The sequence below is a fragment of the Eptesicus fuscus genome, chromosome 17 (assembly GCF_027574615.1).
Source record: "Eptesicus fuscus isolate TK198812 chromosome 17, DD_ASM_mEF_20220401, whole genome shotgun sequence".
Taxonomy (NCBI): domain Eukaryota; kingdom Metazoa; phylum Chordata; class Mammalia; order Chiroptera; family Vespertilionidae; genus Eptesicus; species Eptesicus fuscus.
The window spans coordinates 56,156,266-56,172,071 of record NC_072489.1 but is presented as its reverse complement, the minus strand read 5'-3'; the positions used below and the strand labels follow the sequence as shown (position 1 = coordinate 56,172,071).

General features: G+C 57.6%; 1 protein-coding gene across 1 annotated transcript in view; it reads right to left on the bottom strand.

Annotated features, from left to right (window-relative positions):
• Positions 1-9,682, bottom strand: part of CFAP46 (cilia and flagella associated protein 46) — a 57,736-nt gene extending 48,054 nt beyond the window's left edge. Inside the window, exons 1-12 of the mRNA XM_054728939.1 lie at positions 9,631-9,682; positions 9,229-9,353; positions 8,930-9,061; positions 8,156-8,220; positions 6,420-6,584; positions 5,902-6,025; positions 5,381-5,475; positions 4,665-4,775; positions 2,855-2,954; positions 2,428-2,526; positions 2,048-2,238; positions 36-264 (exon numbers count right to left, since the gene is read on the bottom strand). Coding sequence (XP_054584914.1) covers positions 36-264; positions 2,048-2,238; positions 2,428-2,526; positions 2,855-2,954; positions 4,665-4,775; positions 5,381-5,475; positions 5,902-6,025; positions 6,420-6,584; positions 8,156-8,220; positions 8,930-9,061; positions 9,229-9,353; positions 9,631-9,679 — 1,485 coding nt within the window. The 5' untranslated portion in view covers positions 9,680-9,682. The remainder of the gene's footprint in view (positions 1-35; positions 265-2,047; positions 2,239-2,427; positions 2,527-2,854; positions 2,955-4,664; positions 4,776-5,380; positions 5,476-5,901; positions 6,026-6,419; positions 6,585-8,155; positions 8,221-8,929; positions 9,062-9,228; positions 9,354-9,630) is intronic.
• Between the last annotated feature and the right edge of the window lie 6,124 nt (positions 9,683-15,806).

Genomic DNA, 15,806 nt, shown 5'->3' with positions numbered 1-15,806 from the left:
GGCTCTGAAGAGGCGCGCGGGGCCCCGTGCCGCACCTGCTCGATGGCCATGATGGCCTTGTCCTCGGCACGCTCGGGGGACTGGTACAGCATGGAGCAGAGGCGCAGCCGGTTGAAGGCCATCTGGAGCTTCTCCTGGTACAGGCCCTGGCTGTCCAGCCTCATGGCCTTCTGCAGGTGCTCCATGGCGGGCTCCAGGCGGTCCTCGTCCTCCTCGATGTGCGCCATCTCCATGTGCACTTGGCACCGGAGCAGGACCATGAGGCTGGAGAGCAAGCACGGCGTCATGGGGCGCGGGGCACGCCGGCCGCCTGCGAGGGCCTCGGGGGCCCCGTGCAGGGGGCCTCCACATCCTGCAGGTGCCACCTCCCTCGCCTCGGGGACACGCACAGAGAGAGGAGGTCCCTGCCGACCACAGGAGGCCCGAGCCCTGCAGGCAACAGCAGCCGGGACCTGGCCTCCAGGACTGAGGAGCAGCAGCTCAGCGAACCAGGGTCCTGCTAGCAAGAGCCGCTGTGAGTGACGGACGTGTGACGCTGGGGCTCGCCACCTCCGTCCGCCGGTGCACGGCTCTCAGTGCTGCCAACTCAGTGCTCCCCACTCTCCGGCAGCCCTGGTCTCCTGGGCTCAGGCACTCACACCCACTGCCCGCTGGTCTCCTGGGCTCAGGCACTCACACCCACTGCCCCCTGGTCTCCTGGGCTCAGGCACTCACACCCACTGCCCCCTGGTCTCCTGGGCTCAGGCACTCACACCCACTGCCCCCTGGTCTCCTGGGCTCAGGCACTCACACCCACTCACACGGCACCTCGCCCCGTGGGCCCATCCCCACCCGGTGCTCGTTCCTGCTGCCCCGGTGCGGGAACCACAGGCAGCGGGCGGGGCCGGAGGCCACATCTCAGCAGGAAGAGAGTTCCTCAGGGGCTCCTCCTTCCACAGCTCACGAGACCCAGCTCACAGCCCTGCCCTGGACATAAGCATTCTCAATCCCACAAATCTGTCCAATAAAAGTCCTACAAGACCCAGAACTGACTCAGCATGATGGAGGCATTCACACCACAGGTCCCCATAACCTCAGGGTCGGAGGCAGGGAGAGCCCCAGGCACCAGGGGGCTGGTCTGCTACCTGAGGGAGCTGGCATCATGGCCAGGAGAGGGCACCTCTGATACCCCCAGCATCCCAGCTATGCCCCAGGGAGGTCCCTGCTCCCCATCAGGAAACCGGAAAACAGACTCTGCATCCAGAAACGGACCATTCCCAGGCCCGAGGCAGGGACAGAGGAGGCAGAACAGAGCGGGTCAGCACCCAGTGGGACTCCTCTGGGCATAAGCCCTGAGTCCCATAGACTCCTCTCGGGACAGACGAGCCGAGGAGCCGGCAAGCTGACAGGCACACACAGCCAAGAGGTCTACGCAGCAGAACAGCTCGCGCCAGGGTCAAACTGGCAACCGCTCACTGGAGGGGGCCTCCCTGATGATGGTGGCGAGCAGAGCCGATTCCCACGAGAGAATCCCAGCCGCCAAAACAGGATGGATGGGACCAGCGGAAAAGGCCTGAGAGTGATATTCGGTTACTTCTGCTCCCGGCCGTGATGCCAACCGTACAGCTGGACCTGGTGCCCCGAGGAGCTGCTCCCAGCACCGGCCAGGGCAGCGCTGATTGCAGGCCCTGGAGACGAAACTCAGGACGGAGCCCGTGACCGCCGCCGCGGCTGGGGACGGCGTCCCGTGGCACGGGCTCTCAGGGTCTGACCTGAATCTGGCGATGTCTGACCCCGAGGGCTCACGGGCCCAGGCTGGCCCTCGGCTGATGCGAGCAGGTATTGAGGGCAGCCTGACCCTGCTCGGGACCAACTGCTGCCTTATCCCTCCCGCAGCCTCTGCAGCCCACCTTAAGGACGGGTGCCTTCCCCTGCTGGCGGCACCCTGGGGAGAATGAGCTGGATTTCATCCTCATCCCTGGTGTGGAAGAATTCCGGCCTCGCTCTCTCCCGCCCACGTGTCGCCCCTCTCGGAGGGCACGGCCCGGGGCGCAGACGCACGCGCTACCTGTCCACCTTCTCCAGGATCTCGGCGATGTTGGTCAGCGGCTTGCGCAGGTGGTGCCGCAGGTTGTGCTGCAGCAGCGGGAGACACAGGTTCCACTGGGTGGTGCACACCACGTGGATGACCTGGGGGTCGCCCAGGCGGATGGCTCGCTGCAGCGCGATGTCCAGCCTCTGTATTATATTCAGCTGCGTCTGCACAAAAGACAGTGACCGGTTTGGGGGCTTGGAAGACGGGCACCGGTCACCTGCTTCGGGTGGAACCTGGGTGGGCCCCTGGGAAGTTTGAGGGTCAGGGTGAGGTCTCTGCCCTGTCCCCAGCACCCTCAAATGCGGCACAACCTCGGCTCTCACAGCGGGCGGGAAACCCTGCTCAGGGTTTACCTCCACAGCCACTCGCATGTAGATTTTAATTTTACTTTCGAGTCTTAAAGCTTCTAATTCATACTCCAAGCATTCAATCTCGATCAGCTTCCCAGGGTCCTGCAGAACGCAAACAGGGAGATTGTTCATGAAGGCAATACACATTCATTAACTTCAACGACAATTTTAATTAACTCAATGTACTAGGTAGAAAATCAGCAAATAAAAATCAGAACACAAGGATATATTTTAAAATTTTAAATGTTTATAAAAGATATAAAGATTTAAGCGAAAAGGCTAAAAAAAATTGTACCTCCTGAGCTGCACACAACGAAGACGGAGGGAGACGTGCCACCGGAGCTCCTGAGCCTTCCTCTTCCCCTTCCCTCCCCGTTCCCGTCCGATCCCAGCGGGCAGGTGCCCACACCCACCGTCACCGGCCACTTACTTTGCTGTCAATGTCCTTCAGGTCTGAGAGGCAGCTGGCGGCGACGTCCTCACACTTCAAGGTCAGAGAAAGATGAGCTAAATCAAAAAGCAACGAGAGTCTGGAAACAAAAGCAGAGCAGCAACGCATCAGCAGGTGCCGGGAAGTCGCCCCGCTGGCCGCACAGGCGTCCCGTCGGCAGGCACCGAGGCAGGAAGTAAGAGGAGAACAGGTATCCTGGCCGGCAGCTCGGCTGCTTAGAGCATCATCCTGATACGCCAAGGCTGTGGGTTTGATCCCTGGGCCACGGTACATACAAGACAAGAATCAACCAATGAATGTATAGGTCAGCGGAAGAACAAACGATGCTTCTCTCTCTCTCTCTCTCTCTCTCTCTCTCTCTCTCTCTCTCTCTCCCCCTTCCTCCCTCTCTCCAAAATCAATAAATTTTAAAACCATCTTTAAAATATAATAAAATTTCCATGGCAATGCCAAGGACCTATGATGGCCTGAGCAACTCTGAGAAAGGACACAGTCAGAGGACTAACCTACCTGACTGTAGGACACCACAGAGCTGTCAGCGCCAGGAAGTGGCCCTGGTGTAAGACAGGCCGGGTTTCTCAGCTTTGACATCGGGACCGGGTCATTGGCTGGGTGGGGGACCTGTCCTGTGCGTGGCGGGATGCTGAGAGTCCCCACGTAGCGGCAACGGAGTGTCTCCAGACACGGCAAGCGCCCCTGGACAAGCCCACACCCTCCTGCCCTTTCCTAGACCCTGTCACTGCCCTCACAGGAATGCCCATGGCTGTGTGGTGTCACCACCCTCCCCTGGCCCAGCCTTGGGAAGGGGTGAGTCCCTGGGGTCCCACTCTCCCTGCCTACCCCGTCCTCCGCCCACTCTGCCCCTGGACTGACAAGGGCCCTGGCAGGCCCAGCCTCCCGCCTCCCCACTCCGCCCTCCCTGAGCTCCGGCCACACGGGCCTGCGGCCCACGTAAGAAAGAAGAACCCACCAAGGTAGAAATTACTGGCTTTAGGCCTTCCTGGTTTCCCCACTCGAGGTGTCAGCCGGCCCCGGAGGGTCAGGCTGAGGAAGAACCTGAGGCGCACAGCAGGCGACTGCGCCTGCGTCCCCAGCAAGCAGAGGGCGCACCTTCGCTTCCAGGCCAAGGACAGCGACCCGAGGCTGACGGCACTGAACCTAAGTGCCAAGCCTGCTCTGGACGCCCTCTTCGCCTCACCTCAGCGAACGTACGAGCTCTTCTAAAGCGACCGGGAGCCGGGAGAGGGAGCCATCTCAAGTCCTGGGGGGCCTCATGGGCGCATGGGGAGAGGCTGCGTCACAGGGCGGGTGGGGACAGCACCCTAGTGCGTGCTCTGCCAAGTTCATGGGCCACCCAAGGGGGTGCCCAGCAGGGACAGGGGACGCTGCTTTCAGAAAATGCCCCACTCCCAGGGATGCAAGCCAGGATCGTCCGAAACTCTGAACAGGCTCAGCGGGTGCAGGGACCTGGGCGCACAGCACTGAGACGCTAACAAGCTGGGAGATGGCGGGCAGCCCTTCGGGAAGGTGACCTTGAAAAGCACTTCTGCCAGAGTCCATCTGATTTTCAAAAGTACGACGTGACGTTCCATATCCCCAGTCTCCCCACAGAGCACAGGCCTCAGGACAATGAGAGCTAGAGGACGTGCCCTGCAGCCGGAGGAAGCACGCGTGGCAGGCGCGTGGGGGGTAGCTGCGGTGCTTCCTGTATCATTCATTCCCTTTCTCCCGCCCTCACCAGATCTCGCACCGCCGCGTGCAGCTGTGAAACTAGCACATAAACACATACTTTTCCTGTTCCGTCGGCGGGGGGCTCTGGTGATTATAGGCGTCTAACTGCTTATAGGTGCTCTTCAGAATTTTGTTGGCATCTTCAGGTAAATCATTTTTATCCAATTTCCTAGAATTAGTTCAAATACAAATAACCCAGCTCCTGTTGGGTTTATTCAGATCATCCTAAAGAAAATACTCCGAGTCCACGAACCTGTTTCTCCCACCGAACAGAGGCCTGAAATGAAGCCACCTCCTTTCTCTCCTCGGCTCCTGGTCGACTTCTCACGCGCCTCACGCGCCCCCACCCCCAGGCCCGGCTCTCTTCCTACATCCCCGAAAACTAAAACACCCCGGACACTGTGCACCAGCCCCTCCACCGGGCCAGCCACACACACAGAGCCCGCCTTGCGGGATGCCGAGCCTTCGCACTGGCTGCCCGGGGACCCAGGCCTCCTCGCTGCCCTGGCCTCTCCCCTACGCTGGCATCTCGCACCCCCTTCCCCCCTCCACGGCAGCAGGTCTGTGCCTGGGTACAACGCCTCTCCCTGGGCCCTCTAGCTGCTCCGGCAGGGTCTCACCCACTCCTCCAGCTTTGCTGAGTCTCCTGGCCAGACTCCAACCTCACCTGGGGTGAAGCCCCGCTTCACGGCGGTCCTGCAGCTCCGCCCACAGGCACAGCAGAGAGAGGGCCCCGGGAAATCTCACGCCTGCTCTCCCTCCCTAAACACTTACTGTTTTAGCAAGTTAATGTGGAAAATGATGGCCAGGCTAATGGAGCTTTTCTTTTCTCCCTTTAACTGATGCTCGTCCATCAGTTCATGGCGTACCTGTTGTAAAATGGAACGGGGTATCAATCCAGGTTTCGGTGAGGGAGCAGGTAAGAGATCGGATACCGCGGTTAGCTATTCCTTGGCAAATATTCCTTCTTTAACATGAACATCTGCAATTAACAAGTATCTTTTCATTAATTGTGTTTGGGACTTAGTGTTTCATCTCTAACTTGATTTCCAACACAAAGTGTGGTAGATCATGAATGCTCTTCACACACGTTGCTCTGGTCATTACTTTACTTTCCAGATTTGCCACGGTCAATGCCGTGACAGAGGAAAGACTCAGAGTCGCGGTGAAAAACAGCCGTTGTTTGTGGTGTTTGTGTCTGCGGGCGCTGTGTCCCTCGGTGGCTGGACCTGCGAGCTGGTTTTATACAGTTTCTGACCGAAGACACTGGCTCCACGTTTAACCTGCCGGCTCACCATCACAGAAAACAGCTGCTGGTATCTGTGCGGCACGTGCTGTTTTATGAAGGGCGCCGCCGTGGTGCAAAACTTCGCGGCCTCCTCTTTCTTTCCGGCTTGTAGATAGCACTCCAGCAGCTCCCTGGGTAACGTAAAAGCAGCGGATAGAAAATGCTGGGGAAACCATTTTCTGTCGCAAACGTCTAATAAGCTATTATGCTTGTATTACTTTCATGTTTCACAGACTACGGAAGACATGGATGGGGCAGGCCAGCTCCTTACCCCGAGCCATCGTCCGGCTTGGCAGGGATGGGATGGGGAAGGGGATTGGACTATGGGACAGGCTCACATTTCCTGTGTTTTGAGTCAAAGCACACGTCCTGTTGTAACCCCCATGTGATGTCATCTACAGTTAGAAACGTCTTCAGACACGTCACACAGAGCAGGACCCTCACTGCAGAGCTGGAGCGGTGACCTACGCCTGCACCGGGGATGATCGCCCACGGGGCGAGCGCAGGGCGGGCGCCTCCACTCACAGCATCAGCTCTGCCTGCCAGTCCTTGTCCTCTTCCTCGGTCTGGTTTAACACGCTCACGATCTGGGAGAGGCTGGAGATCAGGTACTGATAATACCCAGGCTTGAGAAAGGGCCTCACCATTTGCCAGTAGAGGACCGATGCATTATAGACCAAGAAGTAATACCTGCGGCACGAGAGGAGGAAGTCTGAGACGAGGTGGGGAGCAGAGCCTGTCCCCAGCCCTCTTCGGGGAAGAAAGCTGAAGCCCTCTGTCCCCAGCAGATGGCAGCAGTGCCCTCTGAGACATAGGGCCCGCACTGCATGAACAAACATGCACGGCCCTCCCAGGGCAGTCTGGTGCCCGGCTCAGACACCAGCTCAGCCCCGGCCACGATCGCCCGGCCACGGGCTCCCGATGCCAGACTGGAGAACACCTCACTCATTCAGTCACTCCACAAAGTACCCAGCTTCCCATGAAAATATACCACTGAGCAAGGCCTCCATTGGCTCCCAAGGAATAGACAAGAACAGGCAAGAGCAGAGAGAATCAAGGAAGGCTTCTGGGAGGTGGCGTCCTGCTGAGACCCAAAAGGTGACCAGGAAATCAGCCAGGAGAGCAGTGCAGGAAAAGAGGACTGGCAGGTAGAGGAGGGAGAGCAGAGCCTTCGGGGAGCAGGCTGTGTGTGCACACAGGAAATGCAAAGTGGGGGGGGGGGGGTCAGGGCACCCCTGGGAAGCTGGGCTTCTTCCTGAGGGCTGCAGGGAGCCACCTGAGGGACTGGGTTCAGAATCACAGGGGCTGATTCACTCCTTTTTATACAGGCCTCTCTGAGGGGGTAGGGGGGGGCGCGGTTGGGGACTCTGCCTTGTAGGACCTCGGGTGTCTGGAGGACTTGAGCACTGGCCCTTAGATGCATGCGTGATGCTAATTAACGCTATTACCCAGGAAGGAGAAGGACTCGGGGCGCTGGCAGTAAGACAAGGCTGCTGGTTCCTTTGTGGGTTTACTCAGAGCCCCAAAACCCCTGGCATGCAGCAGTGACCAGGCCCCTCCGTGACAATGCCCACCGCTCCCGTCTCCTGGCCCCAGGGCATGGTCCCCTTGGAACACCCACTGTCCTTAGAACCTCTGGCTTGAGGCCACCGGGTTTCCCTGTCTGCAGGTCCCCGCTGAGGGAGTCTGAGGGCTGGGCCCTGCATCTCCAGCACCTATCACAGGGGCCAGCCAGAGAAAGCCATCCATGGCAGGTAGTGGGACAGTGAGTGAGCGAACCCAGGATTTAAGCTGAAATCTCCTTAAAATGTTGTGTCCTATCTAAAAAGGTTGCGTGCAAGCTCATATAGTGTTTTTGATGAAGCAAGCATTAATTAAGAAGAAAACTGTGTTGGAGTCTCAGCCAAATCACCTCCACAGACGTGAGGCCTGGGCCCAGGTGGTGGCGGGGGCAACACAGGCCAGGGGGGGCAGCGCAGGGAGGGAACGGAGACGCTGAGCCCCCGAGAGGCCCGGGAACTGGTGAAAAGAGGCCCACAGAGGAAGCTGGTGCAGGGCACCCCCAGGTCCCGGAAACCGCTGAGCAGAGCAGAGGAAGCAGCTACCGGGACTGTGCCCTCAGCCCGGCTCTACCTTAGAGACGTGGGAGACACTGTAAGTGCACTGCACACACAGAGCAAGGACCAGAGGGAGCCACTTGGTAGATTCTGGCCTAAACCTTCTGCACAGTCCCCGTTGGGAGCCACAGAACCACGGCCTACCTAGGTTCTCCTTTGGCGAAGTTGATCACTTTCATGTACTGAGTCACACAATTTTCAAACTCCTCCTAAAACATCAAGAATTGCACAATTAGCCCTGGCCGGTTTGGCTCAGCGGACGGAAGCGTTCTGGGTTCAATTCCGGTCAAGGGCATATGCCCGGGTTGTGGGCTCGATCCCCAGTAGGCGGTGTGCAGGAGGCAGCCGATAAGCGATTTTCCCTTATCATTGGTGTTTCTACCCCCCTCTCCCTTCCTAAAAAAAAACATATTTTTTTTATTAACTTTAAGGTTTGTGTAGCCTGACATAATTTTGTCATAATTTTGGAAGGGGGTGTTAAATATTAACTGTAGTGATTCAAGATGTGGAATTTTGAGGAGAATCAAGGCAACCTCCTGGGGGAAGCAGAGTAGGACAGACACCTCATCTCACTGACAATATGAGATAGATCAATGCTCTATCCACTGGTGATCACACCCCCAGCCTGGTCCCCAGCCTGGTCCATGTCAGGCCTCCTGGTCCACAGGAACTAAAGGAAAATGCAGGGCGCCCTGGCTGGTCTGTCTCAGTGGACAGAGCGTTGGCCTGCGGACTAAAGGGTCCCAGGTTCGGTCCCGGGGCTCGATCTCCCCCCCCCCCGCGCCCCGCCACTAGGGGGCGTGCAGGAGGCAGCCAATGGGTGATTCTCATCATTAATGTTTCTCTCTCTCTATTCCTCTCCCTTCCTCTCTGAAATCAATAAAAATATTTAAATAAGCTTCGGGAAACGGCTCTCACCAGATTTTCGGTGGACTTGGGGGCACACAGCTGGGCCCTGCACAGGTGCGCTCGGCCCAGAAACTGGGTGACCGGCCCCTTCACCTTGAAGTACATCTGGATGCAGTCCTCGCTCACCTCTGGCTGCCCCATCTGCGAGAGAACACCGCCCTGTGGCTGCCTCCTCCCCAAAAACACAAGGCAGAGCTGGAGGACGCCCTGAGGAGGCAGGGGTCCGGCGGTCTCTCCCGCGGGCACCCACCAGGCGCTGTGCCCTCCCCCCTCCTTCAGCTTCCGGCAGAAACCCCGGGGACAGTGACCTTCAGGGCCTGTTCGGCGCACAGAACGAACAGGTCGGGGCTGAAGCTCTCGGTGGGGTCAAACTCGGATTTCCCCAGGTTGGCGGACTTAATCAACTCGTACGCCCTCTTCAGGGAGGTGGCATCTGTCAGGACAACCGTTGAGGAAGGCTGGTGAGCACTGAACAGCGAGGGGCAGTCAGGAGGGTCCCGGGGGGCCTGGGTCCGGCTGGCAGCCCGCCGCGCCCCTGGGTGGCCGCCTACAGGGACAGGGTCCTCTCGGCACGGCCCCGCCCCCAGCGGCGCGGCGGCGGAGCCTCAGGTTCAGAATCACAGCCTCCCGGTACCCGCTCCCGGGGTTGGGGGGGGGGGGAGGGGGTCCCCAGGGTCCAGAAGGATCTCGGAGTCCGGGTCCCCGCCCACCCTGGTGGCTCTCGGCGCGGGCCAGCTCCTGAGTAATGACCAGGTCCATGGCGCCTCGGCCCCGGCGTCTTCCTCAATCCCTAGCAGCCGCTGGCGGTTGCCTAGCGACAGGGGGACGCGGACCGGTCCCTACAGGTCGGCAGCGGGGCCACACTTGTTCGGAAGCGAACTCCCCCGAGTCTACCCTATGCGGGGGTTCCCCAGCCCCGGAGAGTGAGGGCCTCCGGGGAGCAGAGCAGGGCTGAAAACTACCCAGAAACACAGCTTATGAGAAGCTGTCCCGGCTTATCAGACAGTGACAAACAGCGGCGTGTGACAGCTAGGCGGCTAGAGAACCCTACCTCACTCTTACACCAAAATAGCTCTAGAGGTATCAAGAAGCTAAATAGAAAATAAAATGAGACCAAAAATTTCCCAAATAAAGCAGATAATTATAAAAATTCTTGGTCTGGGAACAAGTAGGGTACAAAACCCAGAGACTATAAAAGAAAGGGTGATGGATGACCCCATAAAAATTCTAAGTGATAAAAACCTCTTTGAATAACTGAGGAAACATTGGCAACACGGCATCCAGGCGGAGGGCTGATTTCCGTAAAACCCTACAAATCTGTAGGCAACAACCCCAGCTCAGCAGACCAACCAGGGAAGCAGACACCAGCGGCATTTAAACATAATAATAAGGAGTAATGTGAATCCGAAGAAGAAGATAGCATCCTTCCCCTACGGGTTGGGAAAGAGAAAAAAGGTTTGACAAGACAGCGGTTTGGGGAGAATGTGGGAAAACGGAAGGTCATGTGGGAGAATAAGCTGGTGCCACCTCTAAGGAGGGCAACTTGGGAATATCTGTGGCCATTCCCAATGCACACTCCCCTTTTCCCAGAATTCCACTCCCCCAACCTCTAGGCGTGACTCAGAGTGAGCCCCAACTCCCTGCTTCTCTCTGACCTGCGACCTGCCACCTGCCCCGTTTGGGGACCCCAGTCAGCCCTTGGAAGGCTCCAGGCAGCAGCTCCTGGGGGGCCCTGGTCAAATAAGGATGTCAGGGTGTCACTGGAATCAAGTAACTGTGGGGAAGGGGTATGAGAGGAGACTTACCTTTCAGAGTGATGTTCTACTCAAGAAAGAAAAGGCTATTTTGTAAGACTGTGGCCAGCACTGACTCCCCCTCACCTGTGGCTCAGAGCAGACCTGTGAAGAGAAATGTGTAATGAGATGAAGAAGTACTGGAGGAACAAAGAGACAGAGGAAGGAAAGCCAGGACAGACAGCAGGGCTGGAGCCAGGCTGGGCCTGCAGGCCAGAGAGGTACAGAGTGGAGAGGACGCCAGCTGCGAAGGAAGGCTGGGTGGGTCTGAGTGCCTGGCCACTTCCTGCAATCCCAGGAGGCCAGGCTGTCTTCATTCATTCCACAGGCAGGGCACAGGTGGAATCCTGCCTCGGGGCTCCGAGGGTCGCTGCAGGGTGGGGACACGGGCTCAGAACAAACCCAGAGGCTCAGGCCCCACTCCGTTCATTCCTCGCTGAGCAGCTGCAGGCCACGCTGGTAAGTCAGGGACCCGCCCGAGTCTGGGGGCTGAGACAGAGAGACGGTGCTGAGTGGGGGGCACGGGGCTGGTGTGTGGTGCTGCTTGGGGAATGGCACCCGGGGAGGCTTTAGGATATTTCACTGCCCAAACCTCCGAGTTTGCCTCCTGGGCTCTGCAAGGAGGCTACTGACTACGGAGGGCACGCTGGTCCTTGCCTGCATTTGAGGGAGAAAGAGCCTCCACCTCCTGGCCCTGCAGCTCTGCTCCCTGAGGCGCTGGCTGGTATTTTTAGCCACCTATTCAGGGGGCCCTCCCTCCCTCCTGCTAATGGCCTCGGTATGAACGGTATGAACGCACTTCCTATTATTCTCCCAGCACCACACACAGCAGGCAGCTAGCTGTTCAAATGCAACAGCAGTCGGCTCTGATGGGCTGCACAGTGATGTGATAGAAATAGAAGATTTCACCATCTACCCATCCAAGTTGGCGACTAAATTGGGATGTCAGCTATGACCCCGCCACCCTCGCACACAGATGGTGACAGCTGTGCTGAGCCAATGGCCCTGCCCTCCAAGTGCCTGAATTCCCTGGGGGCACCGTCCTTGCTGTTCCCTGATGTCCTGGCACAGGGCAGCCTTTTGGTGGATACCATGGGGCCCCTGCAGGGTCTGGGTCCTTCAGGTGAGCCCCACTGTGGGGACAGAGAGAACATTTTGGATTTGTGTCTATTCTTAAGGTTTGTCTGCTCCTAGAGGCCTAGGGGCTGCCTCTGTTGTGCTCAGGAGCTGGAATGTTGCAGCCACGTGGGCTCCCCCAGGACTTTCCGGGCAGCTCCAACCCCTCCCTCCTCGTCAGGCCTCTGTGGCTGCCCCACCCGCCCGGTGATGAGGCTGCTGGGAGTCAGGGCTGAGAGCTCTGTTCTCACTGGGCACAGTGGAACCCGAGGCTCTCCACGTGGGCTAGGTCCCAGCAGGACTGAGCTCCAGGCCCTAGCGGGACTCCTCTTTAACGCTCCAGTCCTGTCCTGCCGTCCTCCCTCCACCTCCAATCTCCATGCCCCACGGTGCTCCCTCCCGGAGACACCCTCCCAGTAAACTCACACTCAGACCCGCAGGCTGAGACAGACCCACAACAAAACCAAACTCCCTCCAGGAGATGGGCGCTGGCCTCGGGGCTGAGCCAGCTCAGGCCTCAGCACCAACATCCACGTCTGACTGGCGGAGATGGCCACACAGCCTGCCCACCTGCGGAGGCAGCCGAGCAGGTGAACAGGGGCGTGGACAGAACGGGGAGATGGGAGATGCTAGTGCCTTTGGGGATTTGGCCGTTCACACCCCCAGCCTGGTTCCCAGACTTTGCTCCCCAATTCCTTTGGAGAGAGAATATGCTCCCAGGCGAGCCGTTCTCCTCCAACAGAGCCTGACGCCACTGCCGTGTGTCAGCCCCACGGCCCAGTCTCGGCTGTGAGACACCGCAGGCTGTCCTTGGGTGAGAAGATCACGCCTGGATCCAGGTTGTCCCACTCAGGCTCGGGGTACGTGGGCGACGGTGGGCCTGGCACTCTGTCTGCATCCACGTGTTCCCAAGCTAAGCCCGACCAGGGGCGCAGGGGCCGAGGGACTTCCAGCATCCCGGCTCCTGCCTCGGGGAGGCGGGCTCGCTGAGGCTGCGCGAGGCTGGAAGGAGCTGTCACCAGTCAGTGATGCCGGCAGCTAGCGTGGAAATCTGGAAGTGTTTTGACGGAGGTTGGCTTTAATTATACTCCTAAGGCTGGAGTCAGAATAAGAGCAGAGGTTGTAGAAGGCAAGCGGAAATGTCGGCATTTCTGTGCAAATGCAAACCACGGGCCTCCGTGGTGCCCTCACCAGGGCTCACTACTGTGTCCTGGGAGCCCCTGGGAGAAGGCAGCCTGCGTTCATGGGAGGCCTTTCCCCATCACCCTGAGGACAGTGGACCATGTGTGAGTGTGAGCATGCAAGTGTGTGATCCTGAGCATGTTTGTGTGAGCATGTATGTGTGTGTGTGCAAGAGAGAGAGAGAGAGAGAGAGAGAGAGAGAGAGAGAGAGAGAGCAGGTTAGTGTGAGCACTTGTGTGACAAACCTCTCTACATGAGTTCCCCAGCAGGCAGGTGAGCCCTGCCCTGCCTGCCCTCCTCACCGAGTGACACTCCCCTCCCCCACAGAACAGCAGTCAGAACTGAATCCAGCTGAACTGACGAGTGTCTTCTGGGAGCAGAACCCTGACACCATGTTCTGGGAGGTGTCACTGTAACCAGAGCCAAGGTTCAGCTGCCTGCTGCCACAAAAACCAAACTGGTGAGACAAATGCTGGTGAAAAAGGAAAGAGGTTTATTCAAGTGCTAGTAGCCTGAGAAGGTGAAGGCCTCTTATTGCAAAGTTCATCTCCAAATCTCAGAGGTTCCTGTAAGGAGGGAGAGGAAAAGCAAAAACAAAGGAAAGTTCTCTACTCGAAGGCCAGCACAGGCCATTCCGACAAGGACCTCGCAACTGGCCAAGTGATGGTCTGGTGTGCATCATCCTGGTCTTGGTCATCCTGGTTCTTCATCATCCTGGCTCTACATTTGAAAGTTAGCAAATCTCCTGGAACTTGGATGACTAAAGGTCGGAGTCCATATCTTCTGAAATTAGTTCCTAGAGTTCTTATACAAATACTAGGAGCCCATCGCGCGGCCCCGCCCACCCACCCGCCGCCCTGCCTTCACACCCAAACCTCTCCACGCAGAGCTCCAGTGCCCCTGGCCCAGCCCCCGACCCCGCTGGCCTTCTCTGGCCGCTTCAAGCCCCGCCCTCAGTCCCTTGAGTCACCTCGGGCTGGTCCCAGTGTGGAAGCCTCCCGCCTGCTGCACTGGGCTCCTTCCCCTGGCAGGTGGGCGGCAGAGCGCTCTGAGTGCGAGCAGTGGGTGGTGAAGGACTGGTGAGGGGGGCACTACGGGCTCTCACTCTCGCCCACCCCAGCACAAGGATGGTCCCGCCTCCTCTGGGCGCCTCCCCATTTCAGCCCCGTCTCTGGAGCAACACCCCACCACACACGTGCAGGCAGCCTCCTGTGATCAGTCGTTACACATTACGGCGCCCCAACCATTAGCATATTAGCTCTTTATTATTATGACTAGAGGCCCGGTGCATGGATTCGTGCACCAGTGGGATCCCTCAGCCTGGCCTGTGCCCTCTCGAAATCCGGGACCCCTCAGGGGATGTCGGACTGCTGGTTTTGGCCCGATCCCCGCAGGCCAGGCCAAGGGACCCCACTGGTGAGTGCACCGGGCCTCTAGTATGCATATAAGATCTTTGGTTAATCTCTTCCTGCTCTCTCCCCAACCCCCTTCCCTCTGAGATTCATCAGTCTGTTCCATGTTTCCAAGCCTATGCATTGAGCATCTGCCCCCTGGTGGTCAGTGCGTGTCATAGCGAACTGTCGACCGGTCGATTAGGCTTTTATATATATAGATGATTATGATGATGTTATCTGCAAACTACATATTAGTCAGAACCAGCATTTACAGAAACAATGTCAAAAGAATGGTGGTGTGGGTTACAATTCCCCACTGTTACATCATCTTGGGTATAAATATCTTTCTTCAATGAATTGGAAAATGAAACTAACTCCTTCCACAATCTTAAACAAATAACATCAAGAGGTCAGGAGACGAAGACTCCACCCTTCACCACTGGCACCCTGGTGGCCTTGTTATTGCAACCTACGGAGCCTCCAATTATTTGCTGAAATATTCATAAAACTATAAAAAATTAAGCATTAGCAGTTTGCCTGTGTTTCATTATTTATTAAGCTAGTGACTTATTTTTCTTTTGGCAAGGAGCTCCCAATCTTTCTCAAGGGGGGAAAAAAAATGTGGGCAAGAATAACAGCCCTATTTTGAGTTATTGAAATTAAAATTTAAATAACTTCCCACCCCAAATGAAAACTGAATAAAGATGTTCATAAATGCATGTTGATTGAAAATGAAAAATGTAAGAGCTTCCCCATTTGTTTTATGAACATCAATTTTGTTCAAATAACTCTCCTAAGTTGCCTCTGAGCCCCAATCCCTTCTGAGGTTTCCTCTCCACTTCACAGCAACACCCTGGCTTGTTCAAGGGGCCATTCCTCCTCTCTCTATCCGTCCACCAGCCTTTCTCGCACCTTCCCTGTGTCAGTGGGGTGTCCACCGTCCTCAGGAAGGGGCAGCCTGTGCCAGCCCCCCATACAAAGGTGGAGGGAGAAGCCGGAGTGTGACTTCCAGGGGAGCCAAGACACCCCCTGGTGGGCATGGCCTCAAGGCTCCTTCCCCGCTCTGCAGGCGCGCTCCCCGCAGAGCATCCCAAAGCCACACGTGAGGAGAAGGGAGAGGTGAGGGGGCTGGTGACCCAGCTGGCATTGGTTCCCTAAGGCTGCTGCGCAAATGAGCCAAACTGAGCGGCTCAAACAGCAGCAGTGACTCCCTCAGTCATTTCTGGAGGCAGAAGTCCAAACTCCAGTTCAGATCCCTCCGGGGGCTGCTGGGGTGGAGGGGGAGGGGGAGGGGGGGGGAGAGGAGGCTCCTTCCTGCCTCTTCCAGCTCCTGGTGTCCTTGGTGTTCCTTGGCGTGTGGCCTCATCACCCAATCTCTGCCTCCATCTGTCCCCTGGGTCT